The sequence below is a fragment of the Puma concolor genome, chromosome B3, assembly GCF_028749965.1.
Source record: "Puma concolor isolate L17-30 chromosome B3, mPumCon1.1.hap2, whole genome shotgun sequence".
Lineage (NCBI taxonomy): Eukaryota > Metazoa > Chordata > Mammalia > Carnivora > Felidae > Puma > Puma concolor.
Window position 1 is genome coordinate 94,380,254 of NC_141672.1, and position 21,971 is coordinate 94,402,224.

General features: G+C 37.1%; 1 protein-coding gene across 2 annotated transcripts in view; it reads left to right on the forward strand.

The window, feature by feature from the left end:
• Positions 1–21,971, forward strand: part of GALK2 (galactokinase 2) — a 138,568-nt gene that overhangs the window by 8,756 nt on the left and 107,841 nt on the right. Inside the window, exons 1-2 of one of the 2 annotated variants that reach the window (XM_025918644.2) lie at positions 1,279–1,476; positions 17,214–17,302. In XM_025918644.2, coding sequence (XP_025774429.2) covers positions 1,424–1,476; positions 17,214–17,302 — 142 coding nt within the window. In that variant the 5' untranslated portion in view covers positions 1,279–1,423. Of the gene's footprint in view, positions 1–1,278; positions 1,477–17,213; positions 17,303–21,971 lie in introns of those variants that run through there. The other variant, XM_086710654.1, reaches the window with a different exon arrangement.

The window sequence follows — 21,971 nt, forward strand, 5'->3', positions numbered from 1 at the left end:
CCTAGGTTTATGAAATGAACCACCTACTTTTCAGAATGGTGTGTGGTGTGGAGGCAAAGCAGGGAGCAGGCACAATTATACTGTAATTCCAAATTTGTCTTTGTTTCTTTCCTTTCAGAAATCTGTAAGTTCTTTATGTTTTGCATCAACCCTCGCATGATTCCCCTGTGAACTAAAGCAGCAATGACAGTGCTCAATTGACAATTCAAGCTTTGCTACCAGTTAAGAGTGTGGCCTTAGGAAGTCACTTCACACTTCAGTTGTTCATTCAGTTCATCTCGACAGGTGCTACCTAGATATACAGTTCCTACCCTCAACTTGCTTACTTTGTCGTAGTGGTAGTGATGGTGGAGATGGTGATACAGATAATAGTACAAAAGAAAATAAATATACGGAACTTATGAGAAATCTGAAGGAAAGAAAAATACAGTAGAATGATGGGGTGGGAATGATATGCTTTTTGAGTAGGGCATTTGGGATTTCTCTAGGTAACTGAAAAAATGAAGGGTTGAACCAGATGCAAAGGCTCTTGCAGTTTAAAAGACATGTATTTTCTTTCTTTTTTAAAAAGTTTGTTTTTTTTTGAGAGAGAGAGAGAGAACCCATGCAAGTGGGGGGAGGGGCAGAGAGAGAGAGGGAGAGAGAGAATCCCAAGCAGGCTCTGCAATGAAAGCACAGAGGACCCGGGCTCCATTTCACCCACGGTGAGATACTGATCTGAGCCCAAAGTCAAGAGCCAGACGCTTAGCCTACTGAGCCACCCAGGCACCCCAAAAGACATGCATTTTCTTCTTTTCACTATTGTGTTCTGGGAAGTTCCACTGATGCCTCCATTCTTATTGCCTCAATAAGCAAAAGTGTTTAAATCAAATGCTGCATCAATTTTATACCGCCCGATTTTGAAATAATCCACACAAAAGGTGAACAATTAGTGTTGTTAACACATTAACAATAAGTGTTAACTGAACAATTTAGTGTTATTTAGGGGTGTAGCTGCTGGTCATGAAAGAAAAAACCCTTAAAAAGAAGAAAAAAAAAAAAAAGGAACGGAAAAAGCAACCTGGGGCAATAGGTTATGATTGTATTCTCAGACTTAAGCCCCAGGGCGCAGAAAATAAACCTCCTTAGCTTCTTCCTAAGCGCTGGGCACAGGGGCCCCCGCGAGTCCCGGGTCCCCCGGAGCTGAGCAGCAAGGCGGCTGTACCTGACAGCTGCTGCGCGGGCACCAAGCCCTGGAGCCCAGGGAGGAGGAGCCGTAGGCGGGGCCGACTGGAAGCGGCCACCTCAGCAGAGCTGCAGGATTTCCGCAGGGTGAGGGCTGCTGTCGCCCGGAAGAAAAGACGCCTGCAGCAGATGTCTCGTGATTACCTCGGGAGCTCGGTTTCGCCAGTTGACACTGGAAGAAAGAAGGATCTAGCGAAATATGGCTACGGAGGGCCCTGCCACGCGTCGAGTCCGAGTGGCAGAACATCCCAGGTGGGGGAGAGGAGATGACGCGTTTTGGGATCGCCCGGGTAGGCGAGGTGCAGACAGTGTCCAGGACTTCTGGCTCTTCGCTGGGGGCTTCTTTTGCTCCCGGGAGTGGACAGAATCCCTGGGATTTTCTGAGGCCGCGCGGCTGGGCTTGAGAGAAACACCACGCCGCAAACACTTTCCACCCTGATTCCTACCAAGGGTTGAACGTTTTTCTTCATCCATGCAGATCCTTCTTTTCTCTTTCTTGCTGAAGGTGGTACACCCTTTGTGCTGGGCTTTAGCAGACGTGCCCAAATTAACTTTGAACCCCTTCTTTCTTTTTCTTGCCTGCCGGCGGATAGTGCTTTTTAAAGTCTCCTTTCTAAAATACTCATTGAAAACAAACATGCAAAAAGCCCCAAACCAAACCCTCCAAACAACCCTCCCATACCTTGGTTTCTGCATCCTTTTAAATAAACCATAAAATCTATGAATTGTCACTTAAGGACTCAATCTGCCGCCACTACCTAGCTACAGCATAACTTTGCTTAATGATACCTAATGGAGGATCGTTTCATTTGAGGGCATCTTGCAGATACTTTGTAGAAATACTTACTACTTCCGACCTAGGCCAGAAATCTCAGAGTGAAGTCTCTAACCTGCTACATATTAGCCTGTAGGCTTTTCTAAATTTGGTTTCTGTCTCCCTTTGCTATTTATAATTTTTACGTTTTTCCCTGTTAACTTTTTTCTCTGACGTTAAGTCCTTTAAGCTCTCCCTACTTCCTGGTTTCTCACTGTCCTGTGACAGTTGATAATATTGTAACTTCCTAAAACTTGTAGATGCTTTTTTCACCCTTAAGAAAGCAAACATTGGGTCTTTAGTTAGCTAAAAGAAACATAATTTTTGGTTATGGAGACCAGCAGGGCTTTAGACTACGTATGTCTCTGGCCTTGCGAGGTACTATTGCCCTTACATACTTGAATGAATTAGGGCATGTTGTGAAATAAGATTCATAAGGAATTTGTCATATGGAAACAATCTTGACCCTTGTCAAGTTTAGTTTTTTACATAAAACATATCCATGTATAAATTTCTTCTGTGTTTCCATTTGATATGATTTAATCATAATGCTTGATACTTCTTCCATAATTACCCTGTGGGGTAAGGGGAATGGTGGTAACATGTACTTCACTAAAAGTGAAGAATTGTTTCCTAGGTTTCCTTAGAGTTGTTTCTTGCCTTTTTATGACTTCCATAATACTCATTCATGCAACAGGTATATATTAATGTTTATCATCTGTGCAAGCTGCTGAAGAGATCATAGTAACAGATAATTGTGCTCTGCCATTTTCTTTTCACTTGTGCATGAAATACAGTTATAAGCTTCAAGCAGTGTTTCAGCCACTTACTCATTTTAGCAGGATGAGTTCAGTTAAATCTAGATAGTATATCTATAAACCTGCCTAACTGGTCATATATTGCAATATGCTAAAGGGGGAAAAAATGCATAAGGCCCCCCAGGCCAGACTGTCTTCTTGGGAATTCCTGCTGTTTCTTTAGAATGACTCTTCAGTTTCACAGGGCACATGACCATCTGAGTAAAGGCACTAGTCAACCACATTAAACACTTCAGGAATCTTAATTTCTTTTTTATTCTTTTTATATAAATATCAAATAGAAATAGAAGCTCTTTTTTTCTACCTTCTAATCTTGCATGTTCCCTACCGTAAGACTGCTTCACATTCTAGCTTTGCATTTTTAGCAGTGGTGTGTCTTCTCTTTTTCTTCTTTTTAGAATTAATTTTTGGTTTCTTGGATTATTATTCTTTTTTTGTAACAGCTTTGGTATATATTGATATATAATTCACATACCATACAGTTCACCTATTTAAAGTTTGTAATTAAATGGTTTCTAGTATATTCACAGGATTGTACAGCCCTTTCCATAATCAAAGTTAGAATGTTTTCATCATCCCCCAAAGAACTCTGTATCCTTTAAACTATCACCCCCAGCTCCCTGCCCTAAGCAACCACTAATATAATTTCTGTCTCTATAGATTTGCTTATTCTGGACATCTCAAATAAATGGAATCATGTAATATGTGGGGTTTTGTGAACTGGCTTCTTTCACTTAACATAATGTTTTCAAGGTTCATCCATGTTGTAACATGTTATCAGTATGTTAATCCTTTTTATAATTGAATAGTATTCCATTGTATGATGCACCACATTTTGTTTATTCATCGGTTGATGGACATTTCAGTTGTTTGTACTTTTTGGCTCCATGAATAATGATGCTGCATGAATGCATTCTTAATATGAAAGATTTGTATTATTTAAAAATATGTTCATTAAAGCTTGGGGCACCTGGGTGGCTCAGTCAGCTGAGCATCCAGAGTCATGGGATTGAGCCCCCCATCGGGCTCTGCTCTGAGTGCAGATTCTCTCTCTTTCTCTCTCCCTCTGCCCACCTCTCTCGGGTATATATATATATATACATACATACATATATATATATACATACATACATATATATATATACATACATACATATATATATATATATATTCATTAAAGCTTGAAAATCCTACAGTTCCTTTCTTCAATATAGTCTCTGATTCCTATCCTGTGCTGCCAATTCTTACTCCCTTCTTAGAAGTTATCCATTTGGTTTATATTCTTGTAATATCATTTTATCCTTATAGTATCACTGTATCTTTATATCATTATTACCATTTTTTACAAAAATGGTAACATTATATCTCATGATCTGTGAGTTTGAGCCCTGTGTTAGGCTATGTGCTGAGAGCTCGTTGCCTGGAGCCTGTTTCAGATTCTGTGTCTTCCTCTCTTTCTGTTCTTGCACCCCCACTTGCACTCTGTCTCTCTCTGTCTCTCAAAATTAAAGATTAAAAAATTTAAAAAAAAGTGGTATCATTATATTCATAAAAGTGAAATCATATTTGTTTTTCCTGTTACTTTTCTCCACTTAACAATATTTCTCAGAGATCTTGGCATATCAGTCCATACAGACTTATTTCATTGTTTTTACAGCTGAGAAGATTTCATGCTATGAATACCATTATTTATTTAACCACTCAACTATTAGAATGTACATTAAAGTTTCAAATTTTTCACTCTTATAAACAATGCTGCAGTAAACATCTTTGAACATTTTTGTGGATACTTCTTGAAGCTCATTTATGGAAATGGAATCAGGGTCAAAGTTAATAAATATTTAAAATTTTGATAATTCCTGCCAAATGGCCCTGCAAAAAAGAGATGCTATTAGATTATCTATTTCTTGTTGGTTTTAAGGAACTCTTTATGTATGTGAGGATTTTTTTTTAATGAATGTATGTAGTTTTGGATATAAACCATTTGTTGTTTTGTATGTAATATATATATTGTTCCCAGTCTAGCACTCTTCCTTTCTCTTGATGATGTCTTTTGTTGTGTAGACTCTTTGTACTTTATGTATTCTAGTACAGTGTTGAATGATAGCACTTTTGTCCTGATTCTGATTTCAGAGGGGAAGCTTCTAATATTTTGTCATCAAATAAAATGTTTACTATTTCTGGTAAATAGCCTTTATTAAATTTAGGACATTTTTTTCTTTTCTAACATGTCCATGGCCTTTTTTCTTATTTTAAATTTTATTTAAAAATTATTAATAATGATTATTGAATCTTTTTTTTTTTTTTGCATATTTTTGAGAGGATCATGGAATTATAGTTTTTCCCGTTTATGCTATTAGAATAGTGTATTTCATCAATAGATTTCCTGGTGCTATCTTTATATTCCTGGAAAAAACTCCTGTTTGGTTACAAATATTATAAAATAATGTGTGTTGGATTAACATTACCAATATTTTATTTACTTTTTCTCTGTTTCCACAAGTGATAGTAGCCTATATTTTGCTTTTGGGGGCTGTTTTGGCAAGTGGGTTATTCTGGCCTCCTAAAATGAGATGGGAAGGCTTTCCACAGCTTCTACCGTTAGAACCATTTATAAAAACAAAGAATTGTCTTTCTTTTAAGGTCTGGCTGAACTAACTCATAACATTTTCTGGGCCTTATTAAGGGGATTGTTTCTGACTACTTTTTCTGTTTCTCTTCTGTCAATTTTTAGAAATTTGTACTAAGAAGAAAAAAATCACCCCTTTGTCTAGATTAAAATTTTTTAAAGTCTCTTTTGAATCTATAGTTGTCTCTTATTTCTCATATTGATTTTATTAAAAAAAAATTTATTTTTATTTTTATTTTTTTTTAATTTATTTTTGAGACAGAGAGACAGAGCATGAGCAGGGGAGGGGCAGAGAGAGAGGGAGACACAGAATCTGAAGCAGGCTCCAGGCTCTGAGTTGTTGGCACAGAGCCTGACGCGGGGCTCGAACTCACGAGCTGTGAGATCATGACCTGAGCTGAAGTCAGATGCCCAACCGACTGAGCCACTCAGGTGCCCCATATTGATTTTATATAGTGAGACTCAAAACTTTTTTCTACATTATTGTTTTTATCACAGAACCAGTTTGTAATTTTTTTTACCATGTCTGCTATTTTCCCCCTAGTTTAGTAAATTCTACGTTTATCTTTTAAGTCATTTCTTTTCATTTCTGTATTGCTAGTTTCTTGTGCTATATGCATACTTCATTTATTCTCATTATTTCTTATTTTCTTATATTCACTGAAGGCCAGTACCATTATGGTTGCATCTTACAAGTTTTGGTATATAAATCCCTAATTTTTGTTATATTCTAAATAATTGTAAACTTGGTTTTAATATCTACTTTCCCTCAGCTTTATCTTGCTCACTAATTTGTTCGTCAGCTCTTCATTCTACTATTCAGCTCATCTACAATTTAAAACAATTTTTCCTTCTTTATGTTTTTATTTTTTATTTGAGAGAGAGAGAAAGAGCGTGTACATGCACACAAGCTGGGGAGGGGCAGAGAGAGACAGAGACAGAAGGTCTGAAGCGAGCTCTGTGCTGATAGCAGAGAGCCCAACGCTGGGCTCGAACTCACCAACCATGAAATCGTGGCCTGAGCCAAAGTCAGAGGCTTAACCCACTGTGTCACCCAGGCACTCCACCATCTACTATTTTTATTGTCACCATCATGATTTTATTTTCCAAGATCTCTAATATAATTATTGTTTCATTTTTACATTTGAATTTCTGATCGGGAGGAATTTATTGTGGTGGAAGGATTGAAGTAGGATTAACCACTCCCCCTTTAATAACAATTATCTATACTTTGAAATGCCATTTTTAATGTTTATTAAATTTTCAAAATAACAGTTATAATAATAACTAATAATTATTTCATGCTTCTAAAACCCTCAAAACAAACCTTTGCTGTGAGTTCTGTTATTCTCAGTTTGTATTTGAGGAAAGTGAGGCATAGAGCTCACATAAATTACCATTATAAGGGAGGAAAGACTTTTTCTCTACCCTTTTAGGTTTAGTAGCTTGGGCCCTGAGGGTTAAACTGACAAGAGATAGATTAACAGGAGAAAAGGTTTATTTCACACACACAGGGGGCTTCACAGAAAAGAAGTGAAATCCTGGGGCAGCTGGTGGCTCATCTGTCAAGCATCCAACTCTTAATCTCAGTTTAGGTCATGATCTCATGATTCATGAATTTGAGCCCCAATTTAGTGTGGAGTCGGCTTGGGATCCTCTCTTTCCCTCTCTCTCTACTCCTGCTCTGCTGGTGCTCTCTCTCTCTCTCTCAAAATAAATAAACTTAAGAAAAAAAGTGAAATCCTAAGAAGTTGTTGGTTCTAGGAGCTTATATACCATTTTAACAAAGGATGATAGATTGTGAGAAGTGACTAGACAAAGGAAAGCGGTTTGGGCTTTTAGGGGTGGTGAGTTGTGGGACTATATGGGGGAAACCTTACTAAGGTAAGGGTTATTATAGTAAGTTTTGTTCATGTACACCCCAGTCAGTGAGGTCTTCAGTAATGAGTCCTCTCTCAGTGTGGGAGAGGGGAGGAGAGACAACCTCACAGAGGCAAGGGAGAAATTATGCCCTGCTTTTAAGCAGATGGAGGGAGGGTAGGAGCACCTCTGGTGTCTGCTGTTTCTTGATTGCCTTCAGCTCAAAGTAATCCTATGTCAAATGGCATATTTTGGAGTGGCATTATTCTGATCCCCTTCACCATAAGAATACATATTAACCAATTATTCTTAAATTAGCTGTAAAAATTAATATTTTTTGTAATGCCATGACTAGGCATCCTGATATTGAAGAGAAAACAGAAGCACAGACAGGATAGGAGACTTGCCTAAGGTCACAATGGCAAACTAAAGATACATGTCTCCTGAAAAAGAAAATTTTTTTTAAAGCTTATTTTAAGTAGGTACCACACCCAATGTGGGGCTTGAATTCATGACCCTAAGATCAGGAGTCACACACTCTACTGACTGAACCAGTCAGGCACCCCATTTCTCTCCTGAAATTTTAATTCTTTCATCTCTGCATATGGTCTAGCCTTAATGGTCACCCTAGTGTCCTCTGAGAATCAATCCATAGAGTAAAATCCACTTCATTTACTGCAGTCATATTTTTTTCTCAAGTTCTGTTACTAAAACTGCTGTTAAAACAAACAAACAAACAAACAAACAAACAAGGATTTTAAGTCAAAAGCCTTCAGAGCACCAGATTCAGCAATTTGTGTGGTAATGTTTTGGCCAATTCTGCCTTTAACAGTGTAATCTTTGTAGGAGCTGTTATTTTCACATTGAAAATGTTCATTGTACTCTTCTGTGGGCCAGGGGTGGGCAATACTTTAAGTGACTACATTTTAAGAGATGGAGTCTCGCTGGTGACTAACCCAGAGCGGAAAATACAACTACTTCCCCAATTACAGCCATACTCCTTCATTATTAGAGGATTAAGTATGAAGCTTGGAAAAACACTGTAGACTTCAGTTCTTTCTATTCTTAGATATACTTTTCTTGTTTCCTTCTATAGCCTCCATACATTTGAATTTCAAAGGGAGGAATGTTGAATGGTAAGCCTCCAGTGCTGAGCAGTTACAAGAAGGCATGGACAGGCTGCCTTCCTGAGGTAGTCTGGGAAAATGACACATGTGGTACCTCAAAATTATTTTATTAAAACACATTTTAGGAGTCTTGTTCTAACTCCGCTGTTAGCACTCCACCTTGTTTGTGTTCAGCAGAACTTGATGTTTGTCTGCATATGATTTTCACAAGCGAAACAACTTGAACCTCTGTTGAGGCTAGTGTAGTTATGGAAGCAAGAAAGCTAGGACTTACCATATGCTTCTCCCTATTCCTCACTTTTTCCTTCTTATTTTTAAAAAAATTTTTTAAATGTTTTATTTATTCTTGAGAGAGAGAGACAGAGACAGAGTGTGAGTAGGGGAGGGGCAGGGAGAGAGGGAGACACTGAATCTGAAGCAGGCTCCAGGCTCTGAGCTGTCAGCACAGAGCCCAACATGGGGCTCGAACCCACAAGCTGTGAGATCATGACCTGAGCCAAAGTCAGATGCTTTACTGACTGGGTGGCTCAGCCCCCTCACTTTCTCCCACTTCTAATTGGTCACCAATTCCTATGGATTTGACTTTCTTAATATCACCTTAATTTAATTTTCACCTTTCTCTGTCCCCATCAGCCCTTCCTCTTAGTTTACTACAAATGGCCGCCTGTTGGATTTCTTTGTTTTTGCTTTGCCTTCCTATAACCCATCTCTCAAATACTTGAAAACGTGAGTTTTTCAAGTGTGAAATTGATTAATATCACTCCATCCTTAAATGTGTATTCACATCCATTGTCTATGGGTTAAAAGCCAGGTTCCTCAATATGGTATACCAAGCCTTTTAAGATCTGGGGCTTGATTACCACCAGCCTCTTCCTCTGATGTATTAAAAACCCTAAATATAATTTTCTGAATGCAGCATGCTGGGCCTTTTCATTTACCTAGAATGCATCACCCCATCCCATTTGTTTAACATCATCTTTTACAATTCATTTTAACTATTATCTCTTTGAGGAGGCTTCTCGAATTTATGCTCTCCCTTCTAGGTTTATTTTACCATCCACATTCCCCCATGGTAGGGAGAAATATCTTTTCTCTGTGCTCCCAAAGGACTGTATTTGTCTGGCTTATCATTCTCTTGTCTCTCTGTATTGTACTTTTTAGCTTAACTATCTTTTCTGCCAGATTTTTATAATCCCTAGAGAGCTATTGTTAATTTTCTTTCTAAGTAGAATGCTTAGTAAAGCATCAGTAAATGCTTCTTTTGTTTAAAAAAAACTTTTTATTTTGAAATAATTTCACACTTCCATAAAAGTCAAAATATAGTATAAAAATTACTGTCTACTCTTATCCGAGATTCCTCAAATGGTAGCATTTTACCATATTTGCATTATCAGTTTTTCTGTTACATTTTTTTCCTGAATAGTTTGAGATTAAGTTGAAGACATGATGGATGCCTCTTTGATATTAAAATTTTGAGTGTGTTTCCTAGAAACAAGGATGTTTTCCAACATAACCAGAATACAATGATCAAAATCAGGAAATTAATACTGATACAGCATTATCTAATTGACAGGCCTCAAAGTACCACCAATTATCTCACTAATGTCCTTTATAGAAAAAGACCTTTTTTTTTTTCTTGGTCAGAATCCAATCTAGGACACATGTTGCATTTAGTTGTTGTCTTTTAAATCTTAAAAAAAAAAAATTTTGTTTAATGTTTATTTATTTTTGAGAGAAAGAGTGTGTGTGTGAGCAGGTGAGAGGCAGAGAGAGAGGGAAACACGGAATCCGAAGCAGGCTCCAAGCTTTGAGCTGTCAGCACAGAGCCCAATGCGGGGCTTGAACTCACCAACTGCAAGATCATGACCTGAGCGGAAATCAGAAGCTTAACTGATTGAGCCACCCAGGCACCCTTAAATCTTTTTTTTTTTTTTTATTGTGGTACAGTTGCTGTGTCTTTTGTATTTCATGATTGGTTATTTTATAGAATATCTCTCAATTTGGGTTGTAGGAAAAATTGTAAAAAACTTTGAAAAAGACCAGAAGATTACTGGGTACATTCCAAGAGAACCAGAAGTTGCCCGAAATACCCTTCTAGGTTATCTGATTTCTGAGTGGCTGGGAGCCTTTTGTTATATTCAAGCTTGTTTACAGGTCTGTAGGTCATAGAAAACTGAGAGTAATGCAAATGAATCTCGTCCATAGAAAATGCAAACTGTGCCTGGTGGAGTGCAATTCACTGTACCTCCTAGCTATTAACCAGTTTTGCCGGTTTGCATCGTTTGTAAATTCATTTCAGCATTCCTTAGTTGACTGTACATGAGTGGTACTTTGGATTCTACTTCAACTGGTTATAATATCATACTGGTTCTGTCATTAATGAGAGAAGTAAAATATTTAACATTTTCATTTAAAATCTGTGTAAGACTCATGATTATACTGAGTTTATCTAATATTTACAATTAGATTCACTTCATCCATTTTTGGTAGGAATACTTAAAAAATTAATTTTGTTTTCTTAGTACATCATTATCAGGAGACACATGAGGCCTATTTGTCCCATTATCAATGCTGTTCATTTGGATCACTTGGTTAAGGAGACACCTGCCTGATTTTTCCACTGCAAAGTTACTATCCTTTTCTTCCATAATTACTAAGGATATTTTGGTGAAATACTATAAGAATATGTTAATATTCTGTTCTTATCAAACTTTCATTTACTGGTTTTAGCATCCATTGATGACCCTTGCCAGTATCAATTATTACTATCATGGTCACCAAATGGTGATTTTCTAGTGTTTAATTTTTTTTTTTTAACATTTATTATTTGGCATTCTAGTGCAATGAAGTGTTTCCCTTTTCTTCCATTTATTTATGTCAGTGTGGACTCATTGGTTTCTATTTTATTCTGTGGGTTATAATATGTTACCCTTATTGCTATTTTGATGCTCAAAATTTTCAAGATTTGGGCAGTGGGAATTTCCTTATGTGAGCTCTTGTGACTTGACATGCACTATCATTGTTTAAGCACTTCCCAACTTTCTGGCACAGCAAGATGTTTCAGGTTTCTACGGTACTTTTTCTGCCCTGGTGCTGGAATAATTTCTTTAATGAGCTCTGGTTTCTTTTGAAACCAAGATCTGAACACTGGGAATGCTCATTGCTACTGGGTTGTTAATGATTCTAGGCCATCTCAGCATATCATTTGCTCTTTTCTTTTCTTTTTCCTTTAATGTTTATTTGTTTTTGAAAGAAAGGGGGTGGAGCAGGGGAGGGGCAGAGAGAGCAAAACAGAAGATCTGAAGTAGGCTCTGTGCTGACAGCAGAGAGCCTGACGCGGGGCTTGAACTCACGAACTACTGTATCATGACCTGAGCTGAAGTCAGACGCTTAACCAACTGAGCCACTAAGGCCCCCCTCACTTGCTTTTTTCTTATAACAAATTATTCTAGAAGTCACTTGATAAAAATTTCTGGAAACTGCTTCTAGAAAAGTTTCTAGAAAACTGTTGTTTTCTTATAATTTCATAGTACTTCATTTTGTAAATAGGCCATACTTTATTCAAAACTCTTTTATAAAAGAATATTTAGGTTTCCAGTATTTTGCAATTATAACCAATTCTTTAATAAATAATCTCATGCATATGTTTTTTCATACTGTTGGGGGTAATCCTTCAGGGTAAATTCTTAGACATAGGGTTTCTGGGTAGAAATGAATGCCAATATAGTTTTATTAGGTACTGTCTAGTTTTCTTCTGCTTAATATTATTTCCCCATTGTCATTTCTTATTTTGCGTATTTGTGTTTTATCAGCCGTTAGCTAGTGGTTTGTCTATTTTGTAAAAGTTTTTTTAAAAAAAGTAAGGATTTTAATTTAATTAGGTCTACTGTTTTTGTATTCCCTGAATAATTGCTTTCTACTTTTTTCTTTCTTGTCTCCTTTCTTATGATATCTTTGTGTTCATTTTGTTCTTATTTTTCTAGCTTATTGAGCTGAGAATTTAGTTCACTTATTATCATTCTTTCATTTGTATTGACAAAAGTGTTAGGGCTATAGGCTTTCTTGATTGCTTTAAATGTATCCCATAGATTTGGATATATAGTGCCATTATTATTATTAGAAATTCTATACTTTCTGTTCATTTCCTCCTTCTCTGAAGCGTTTTTTTTAAAATTCATTTTGAACTGTTTTTTTAGTTCATTTCCTCTTTCACCCAAGAGTTAAAAGGCACTTTAAACATTAGTAGGTTGGAGGACCTTTCTGTGGTTTGATCTTAATAATTTCTAGTTTTACTGTATTGAGTTTAGAGTGTTGTTTTTAGTATTTTTACTTCATGGAATTTACTGATATGTTCATGATCTTATATGTGATCAATATTTGTGAATATTCCATGTGTCCTTAAGTTACATTCCCCATCATCAGAGTATAATGTTAAATATATGTACACATCCATAATCTACTTTATCAATTTTGTTGTTTGGGTCTTTCTTTTCTTCCTTTTGTCCACCTGATCTGTTTTTTTTTTTTTTTTTTAAGTTTATTTTGAAAGAGAGGGAGAGGGCCAGAGAGAGGAAGAGAGAGAGAATCTCAAGCAGGCTCTGCACTGCCACTGTGGAGCCTGAGAGGGGGTTCGAACCCACGAGATCATGACCTGAGCCAAAACCAAGAGTTGGGTGCTTAACTGACTGAGCCACCCAGGTGCCCCTGGTATTTTTTTTTTTTTTTAAGATTTTATTTATTTACTTTGAGAGAGAGAGAGAGAGAGAGAGAGAGAGAGAGACTGAGAGAGAACACGTGCCTGTGGGGAGGGGCAGAGAGAGAGTGGGAAAGAGAGAATTCTAAGCAGGCTCCATGCTGTCAGTGCAGAGTCTGATGCAGGGCTCACACTCACGAACCCACAAGATCATAACCTGAGCCAAAGAGTTGGATGGCTTAGCTGACTGAGCCACCCATACGCTCCAACCTGATCTGTGTTTATACTGAGGAAGGTGTCTTATAGTCTCTTATTGTTGGTGTATTTCTATCTATATTTTTCTTACATTGTCTATAGTTTTTGCCTTACAAAAGTGGTTGCAGTTTCCTTTGAGGGCATTTCTTAAACAGTTACCTTCATTTTGAATTGAAGCCCTTAGCATTAAGAATTTTCCTTATATGTTCTTTGGCTTACATTCTATGATGTCTGATATCAGGATTACTACCTCTGTTTTCTTATTGTGTCTATTTGCCTGGAATAACTTTGCCTGTTCCTCAATATTTGGTCTTTCTGAATGACTTTGTTTTAGTGCTGTCTGTATACAACATATAGTTTGGTCCTGTTTTTGGAGCTAATTACAAGTCTTTTTGTTTTAATAGGTGAGGTAGGCCCATTCACATTTATTGATGTAACTAACATGCTTGATTTTTAACTCGTTTTATTTTATAATTATGTATTATAATATAGTTTCTTTTTATTTAAAAATTTTTTTTTTAACATTTATTCATTTTTGAGAGTGAGAGAGACAGAGCATGAGTGGGGGAGGGGCAGAGAGAGAGGGAGACACAGAATCCAAAGCAGGCTCCAGGCTCTGAGCTGTCAGCACAGGGCCCGATGCAGGGCTTGAACTCACGGACTGCGAGATCATGACCTAAGCTGAAGTTGGACGCTTAACCGACTGAGCCACCCAGGCGCCCCTATTTATAATATAGTTTCTGAATAGTTTCTGTGTTTCCTTATTTATCAATTTATATTTATCTGTCTGCTTTCTTTGCCCCTATATTTTTTGAAATTTCTTTGGTGTTTAGGAAGATTTATATTCTTGTTCTATTGGTTGTCTTTATACTTATGTATCTTTTTTAATGCTCTGAGAAAGCAGAGGACTTTTCTTATTTAGCCTTTTACTATTTTCTATGTCCATTTTCTTTCATTGAAAAATGTGAACGTTTTAAATAATTCTATCTAGAATTTGACAGACACATAACCTAAGTTTTTTCAACCCTCTCTATAAAATGGAAGATGCAGGGCAGAGAGTACCAGGGTTTAGCAGCATCATTAAGATCACCCCAGTGCTCCAATAGTGCTTCCAGTCCTGATTTCAGCTAAAGAGACTAAATATTTAATTACCTACCATCTCTCATTCCTTTATTGGGTTCTTATTCACATGCTCTAGAATAGAAACAGTAAGGAACCCAAGAATCTAGCATTTCTTAAACAAATCCTTCATGCCAGCCCGAAGCTAGACCCTTTCCACACTCCCTTATTTAATCTCCTAAATAATTCTGTGGGATACATATTTATACTCCATATAAAGAAAATGAGCTTAAGGAATTTCATCATGTGGTAAAGAAGGGTTTTGAACCTAGGTCCACCTGACTGCACAGGCCATGGTGTCTCTAAGAAATTGTTTTAAGTTTATATATTTTGAGAGAGAGTGAGAGAGGGAGAGTGGGGCAGGGAGAGGGAGAGACAGAATCCCAAGCAGGCTCCATGCCATTAGCACAGAGCCTGGCATGGGGCTCGAACTCACTGTGAGATCATGACCAGAGCTGAGATCAAGATCAGCTTAAACAGCTGAACTACCCACGAGCCCCTAAGAATTTTTTTTTTTAGTGGTTTAATAATATCCTTGCATATACCTGTATGATAACATTAAAAAAATGTTGCTTTATCATGGTTACTGATATCTTTTAACTTTTACCTGTTGCCTATATAGCAATCAATGAGTTTATTTTATTTTTATTTTTTCTTCTCCCATACCTCCCATTTTTAAATGGGTGGAATTTTTTCTTTCCTGTGGTTTTAGATTAATCTTAGTTTTGTTGACTCTCCTCTTTTCTTTTCCACTGAGTTTCTAGTGGTCAGAGTGGTTTTCTTTCTTTCTTTCTTTCTTTCTTTCTTTCTTTCTTTCTTTCTTTCTTATAGGTAACTTGAAGTTTGTGGATTCTCTGTTTCTAGTTATAATAAAGATAAGGTTTTATATTGTTTGCTTGTTCTTGTGCTAAATCGTTTTGGAGGATATATGAGGCAACTCAGATTTAGGCAGACACCATTATCCATACCTACCTGGGAATCCAGTAAATGTGTCTTGAATGATGTGCTACTGCTATCCCTGTTAATTGTTATTGTTATTGTTTCCCTGCCCACATCTTCTATTGTCATCCACAGCCTTGGCTGAGGGAGTAGATCCAAGTAATTGTATTTGTAACTAAGACAACTGACCTATTTATATCAGTAAACTCACCCTCTTGTTGAAAAATAGACCAGGATGGATACGGGACCTAAACTGCCAACCAGATTATCTTTTTTGAGAATTTGAATTAATGGACACAGAGACTTAATCAGATAGTTTAGGACATTGGAGCTGTTAAATCTTATAGAGTTGAGGCCACAGTGTCATGAAACTGAAGGTATGGAGGAATAGAAACTAAGAGGCTCACAGAGGCAACTGAAATGTGAACAGCATGGAACAGAGTAGTGATGGTGTCTTGGAGGGATGATAGAATGAGATGTGAAAAGAGAACCAAAGACACTAATATAAACAGTTTCTGATGGCTATCCAATTCCAAGGAGGCCATCTTGAATACCTTCCATATCTTTCTATCATTATAATAGATTTCCTTTTTCCATGATCTGTCCTTGGTGTGATTTTCTGTTTCTTACAACTAATTAATCTTTAAGATCAGTTAATTAATGGGTGTCTTGAATATGATAGGCTTTAACAGATATTTATTGTCCTGGTGTTATTATTCAGATACACTATGATGTGGAACTATAAACAGTGGACGGGTATTCATAGAAGTGCATTGAGATGACTTAATATAAAATTAAGTCTATTTTAAGAATTTTGGATCTAGAAGAGGCCTGTAAGGAATATCTAGTTCTAATTTCAAAGAAGAGAGGCCAAGGGAAAAGGATTTGCCCCACTGAAATTAGAACTGTGGTCTCCTGATATCCAGTCTAGTTTTCATTTGACTACTTGTACTGGGTTGAATAGTGCCCCCCAACCCTCATTCATGTCCACCTAGAACCTCTGAATATGACCTTATTTGTGCTAGCATCTTTATATACTTCTGTAATCAATTTAAGATGAGGTCATAGTGAATTAAGGTGGGCTCTAATCTAATAAGACTGGTGTCCTTATAAGAACGAAAAGCTGAGATACAGATAGAGACATATAGGGAGAATTCTATGTGGTGACAGAGGCAGTTTGGAGTGATGCAGCTGTATCCACAGAATGTCAAGGATCAATGGCTACCACCAGAAACTAAAAAGAGGGAAGGAAGGCTTCATTCACCTGTACAGGTTTTTTTTCAGAGGTGCATGGCCCTGCAAACACTCTGATTTTATACTTCTAGCTTCCAGAATAGTGAGGCAATAAATTTCTATTATTTTAAGCCAATCAGTTTGTAATATTTTATTATGGTAGCTCTAGGAAATTGAAATACTTTCCCATACTACTTCTTTTAAGATAAAGAGATTTTTCTCTGAATATCATTGAGAATTGTACAGAAAGTTATATTCTTTACAACTGAAGTTAATCGTTTTTCCTGTTGAGTATATCCATTTTTTTTTTCTTTACTTTTCTATGTGCTTAGCTATACTCTTGTGTCACTGAGGGAGTCACTGTATTGTCTTATCCTAGGATTTTCAAAGAAGTATGTCGGTAAAAAATTTTGCTTTTCTTTTTAGGAATAAGTAATTTGTGTGTGTTATGGGTTTTTCTATTATATAGATATTCTGAAGTATTCTACTCTTGTTCACTCAGATTGATGAAGCTAAAGGAAATGTTTAACTCTAAGTTTGGATCCATTCCCAAGTTTTATGTTCGTGCACCAGGAAGAGTCAACATAATAGGTATTTCAAAATTTCTTTCTCTTAATTGTTTCTTCCTTTGGTAAGATCTAAATTGCTGTTAATACATTTTTTGCATTAATTTTTCCCAAGAAAACTGAAAAAATAGAATGTTTCCTATGTATCTTAGTACAGCAAGTAAAGCTTTTGCATCTGGAAATTGCATCTTTCCCAATCCATGTTGTTAGTGTTAACTTTGTCCATTTATTTTGAAAATTTGTTGAAATTTTGTTGTTAATATTATTTTCGTGAGAGATGAAAAGATTTTTCTGTGCCGCAGGATAAATTTTTAAATTTTGGTTAATAATTTTCATGATTTTACATTTACTCATTGGGTTAGAAGAATACTGAGAAGCCTTTTTAAAAGGGTGGGGTAACTTCAGGCTCTGTGTTGACAGCTCAGAGCCTGGAGCCTGCTTCAGATTCTGTCTCTCCTCTCTCTCTCTCTCTCTCTCTCTCTCTACCCCTCCCCCACTCATGCTCTCTCTCTCTCTCTCCCTCTCTCTGTCAAAAATAAATAAACATAAAAATTTTTTTAAAGGGTGGTGACCTGAAGAATGAGTAGGTTCTATCAAGAGAAAACAGGATGAGGAACTGAGAAAAAAACAGGAGTCAAAGGAGGATTAAAAAGAGAACTTCCTATAATGGAAAATGTAAACATACAAAAAACTCCCATGTATCCAACAATTATTATTATATTTAAAAAAATGTTTATTTACTTGAGAGAGAGAGCACAAACGGGGGAGGGACAGAGAGAAAGTGGGAGACACAGAATCCAAAGCAGCTCCACACTGTCAGCGCAGAGCCTGATGGGGGACTTGAACTCACAAACCGTGAGATTATGACCTGAGCTGAAGTCAAACACTTAACTGACTGAGTGACCCAGTTGCCCCCAACAATTATGTATATCAACTCAGGTGATCTTATTTTATTTTGAAGCAAATAATGGAGGATTTTTTTTTAAAAAAGGGATGTTTGAGTATGGTTAAATGAGGGAGGGAGGAGGAATAGAGTAAAGCCAGTGGGGACAGAGAGATTATAGATAACTGAGAAGGGAGGGATTGATGGAGATTTCCTGAGAAGGCAAGAGGGGCATCAGAAGAGGGCTACTTTGATTCTTTTAACAGAAGACATGCAGGTTGATGTAGATAAATGTATAACTTAGGTAGAGAGGTTGAGGGAGTTCTTGTGGAGGTTAGATGAAGGAGGTGGGGTTTAAGTAGAAGGGACATTTGAAATAACCTTGTGAAAGGTGGGAGAGGGAGATGACTGGAGGAACAAAAGGTTTTCTGGGTAGCATTGAAATCTGGCTAGAGCTGGAGACTGTAGAATTGGAAAAGTACCAACCTGCAGAGTTGTTCTTTCTTCTCCCCCTGAGCTAGTCCAAGGTGCCAATGTTTGATCTAAGGTTGTTTTGAATTGAGGTTGCAAGAGAATGACAATGGCAGCAGGAAGTTGGTGATACTAATAGGAGAGCAGGTGAAGTTATGAACCCTGGAATCTATGCTGGGTAGAAAAAGGAAGAAAGGCAGGAGGGAGCTTAGAAGGTAGAGAGGGCAAAAAGCAGCCTGACAAACAAGTTAGTGGGAGGAACAGTAAGAGAAATGGCAGGATGGGAAGTGTTAGTAAAGAATATGCTATTTGAAACTAAAATTTCATAAGTGAAAAATTTCCAGGTGATAAGGTCTATAGTCATTACTGGATTTGTCAAGGTGCTAGATGGCCAAAGCAGAGAGGAGGTCAAGTTCTCTGGAGGTCAAGAGATTAGGCAGCTGGGGCTTTGGACTAGGTTGTTTACCAGGATTGGGATGGAGAGGGGCTGGAAGGAGATAGCTAAGGTATTCAGGGAGGAGCAGTGTGTCTAAGAGACAGATGAAAGGAGAGGAGAGAATGTGGCATGAGCCTTTCAAGAACTGGAGGATGGGAAAAAGGCCTGGTAATAGCAGAGTGGAGGAGGACCTCAGCAACTCTTCAGTGTTGCAGGAGGCCTGCAAAGAAGCAGTTTTCTCGGAGGAGAGCCATTTTATCTAGTTGTGGGGGTGAGGGTACCAAACTAAGAATTTCCCTGACGAATAATTCTTACTCTAGTAAATTTAGTGACTATCTTCTGATTTAAAAAAAGGGGGAGGATTATGTTCCCATATAGTTAATTTACTTAGTGCTTGGGATGAAATGAATTTCTGTAGTTATTAAAGCATTACTATACTTACCATTAAAATATTCAAAATGTAATCATCTTGTTCTCCTCACCTGCGAGCAGTTCCTGCTCCCTTCCTGCCCGTCACAGGGATGTGGGGTAGGGTGGAGTAGGGAGTGGGGATATTCCATCAGTTTTGACAGGGGCAGGAATCTGTCATTTCCAGAAGGCTGTCATCCACACTGTGGCTTTTACAAAAAACCTGGTGCCTCCCTCGAGTTCTGCCTATTTAAATATGCGTTTTCTATTTGTGAACCACTGTTTTATATTATTGTCTTCTTTGAAGGAAGTTGGTGAGAAAGGCAGCTTTGAAAACCACTTCTCCATGTGAAACTATCAATCCATAAAAAAAAACCTTTATCATTTCATTTTAAAGGCTACATCAATATGGAAAAGATTTGCTACCTTGTATATTAATAATAAGTATTAAAAAATGCAGTTGTGCAGTTGAATTGTTTTCCATTCATTTTGTGTTTCTTAGTTGGTTAGTGTTTGCCATAGGAACAGTCAGATATGAAAACCTGTCTTGGGGAAATATAAATGAGCTTGCTTATTTTGCTTATTTCTTTCTTGAATTGTTATTTTGTATTTCAATCTCATGAATAACAACCTTGAGTTTAAATAGCAATCTGGAGAAAATATTATGGTGTAATAGGAAATAAAATTCCTACAGATGATTCATAGAGGAATTAGAATGCATAGAATAGTTTGTTTCCTATATTTTCTTATTATATATAAAATAGTGCAGATTAAAAATTCTTTTTCTTTTTTTAATTTAATTTTTTTATTTTTTAAAATTTACATCCAAATTAGTTAGCATATAGTGAAACAATGATTTCAGGAGTAGATTTCTTAGTGCCCCTTACCCGTTTAGCCCATCCCCCCTCCCCTCCCTGGTTACCCCTCCGGTAACCCTCAGTTTGTTTTCCACATTTATGAGTCCTTCTGTTTTGTCTCCCTCACTGTTGTTTTTTTTTGTTTTACTTTATTTTTTTATTTTTAAAATTTACATCGAAATTAGTTAGTATATAGTGAAGCAATGATTTCAGGAGTAGATTCCTTAATGCCCCTTACCCATTTAGCCCATCCCCCCCTCCCACAACCCCTCCAGCAACCCTCAGTTTGTTTTCCATATTTATGAGTCTCTTTTGTTTTGTCCCCCTCCCTGTTTTTATATTATTTTTGTTTCCCTTCCCTTATGTTCATCTGTTTTGTCTCTTAAAGTCCTCATATGAGTGAAGTCATATGATTTTTGTCTTTCTCTGACTAATTTCACTTAGCATAATACCCTCCAGTTCCATCCACAGAGTTGCAAATGGCAAGATTTCATTCTTTTTGATTGCTGAGTAATACTCCATTGTAGATATATACCACATCTTCTTTATCCATTCCTCCACCGATGGACATTTGGGCTCTTTCCATACTTTGGCTACTGTTGATAGTGCTGCTATAAACATGGGGGTGCATGTGTCCCTTTGAAACAGCACACCTGTATCCCTTGGATAAACACCTAGTAGTGCAATTGCTGGGTTGTAGGTAGTTCTATTTTTAGTTTTTTGAGGAACCTCCATACTGTTTTCCAGAGTGGCTGCACCAGCTTGCATTCCCACCAACAATGCAAAAGAAATCCTCTTTCTCCACATCCTCGCCAACGTCTGTTGTTGCCTGAGTTGTTAATGATTGCCATTCTGACAGGTGTAAAGTGGTATCTCATTGTGGTTTTGATTTGTATTTCCCTGATGATGAGTGACGTTGAGCATTTTTTCGTGTGTCAGTTGGCCATCTGGATGTCTTCCTTGGAGAAGTGTCTATTCATGTCTTTTGCCCATTTCTTCACTGGATGATTTGTTTTCTGGGTGTTGAGTTTGATAAGTTCTTGATAGATTTTGGATACTAACCCCTTATCTGATATGTCATTTGCAAATATCTTCTCCCATTCTGTCAGTTGCCTTTTAGTTTTGCTGATTCTTGCTTCTTTTTTTTTTATCCTAGCTATGTCTAGCACATTCAGTACAACTTATCAATGCCAGTCTAATTTGTTAGGCATTTATTTAGGCTAAAAATATAAATAAAGCAAAGTCCTCAACTTTAGTGAGTACGTTGGCTAACAAGGAGGAGAGTGAGATTCACATAATGTTAATACAAGGCAGGGTGTGTTAAAGGCTTCAGCCGTTCATATTTTAAAAGGTAATATGAAAGAGCAACAGGAAAAGGAGAGATTACTGTTCTTGATACTCCATATAACTAGTCACAAAACAAAATATTTGAAGATGATCACTATGAATTAGAAAGTAGAAAAAAAACTTGTGAAGATTTAAAGAAGTCTAAAAATTAACAGAAACTAATAACTAATATACTTATGCTAGCAGAAGTTTCTGGCTCAGGTGTCTGGGAGAGAAAGAAAACTTTCATTTTCTGTCCATAGTATTTTTATTTTCCGTTAAAACCTGGCTCCTGGTCAAGTTTTTCTTGTAT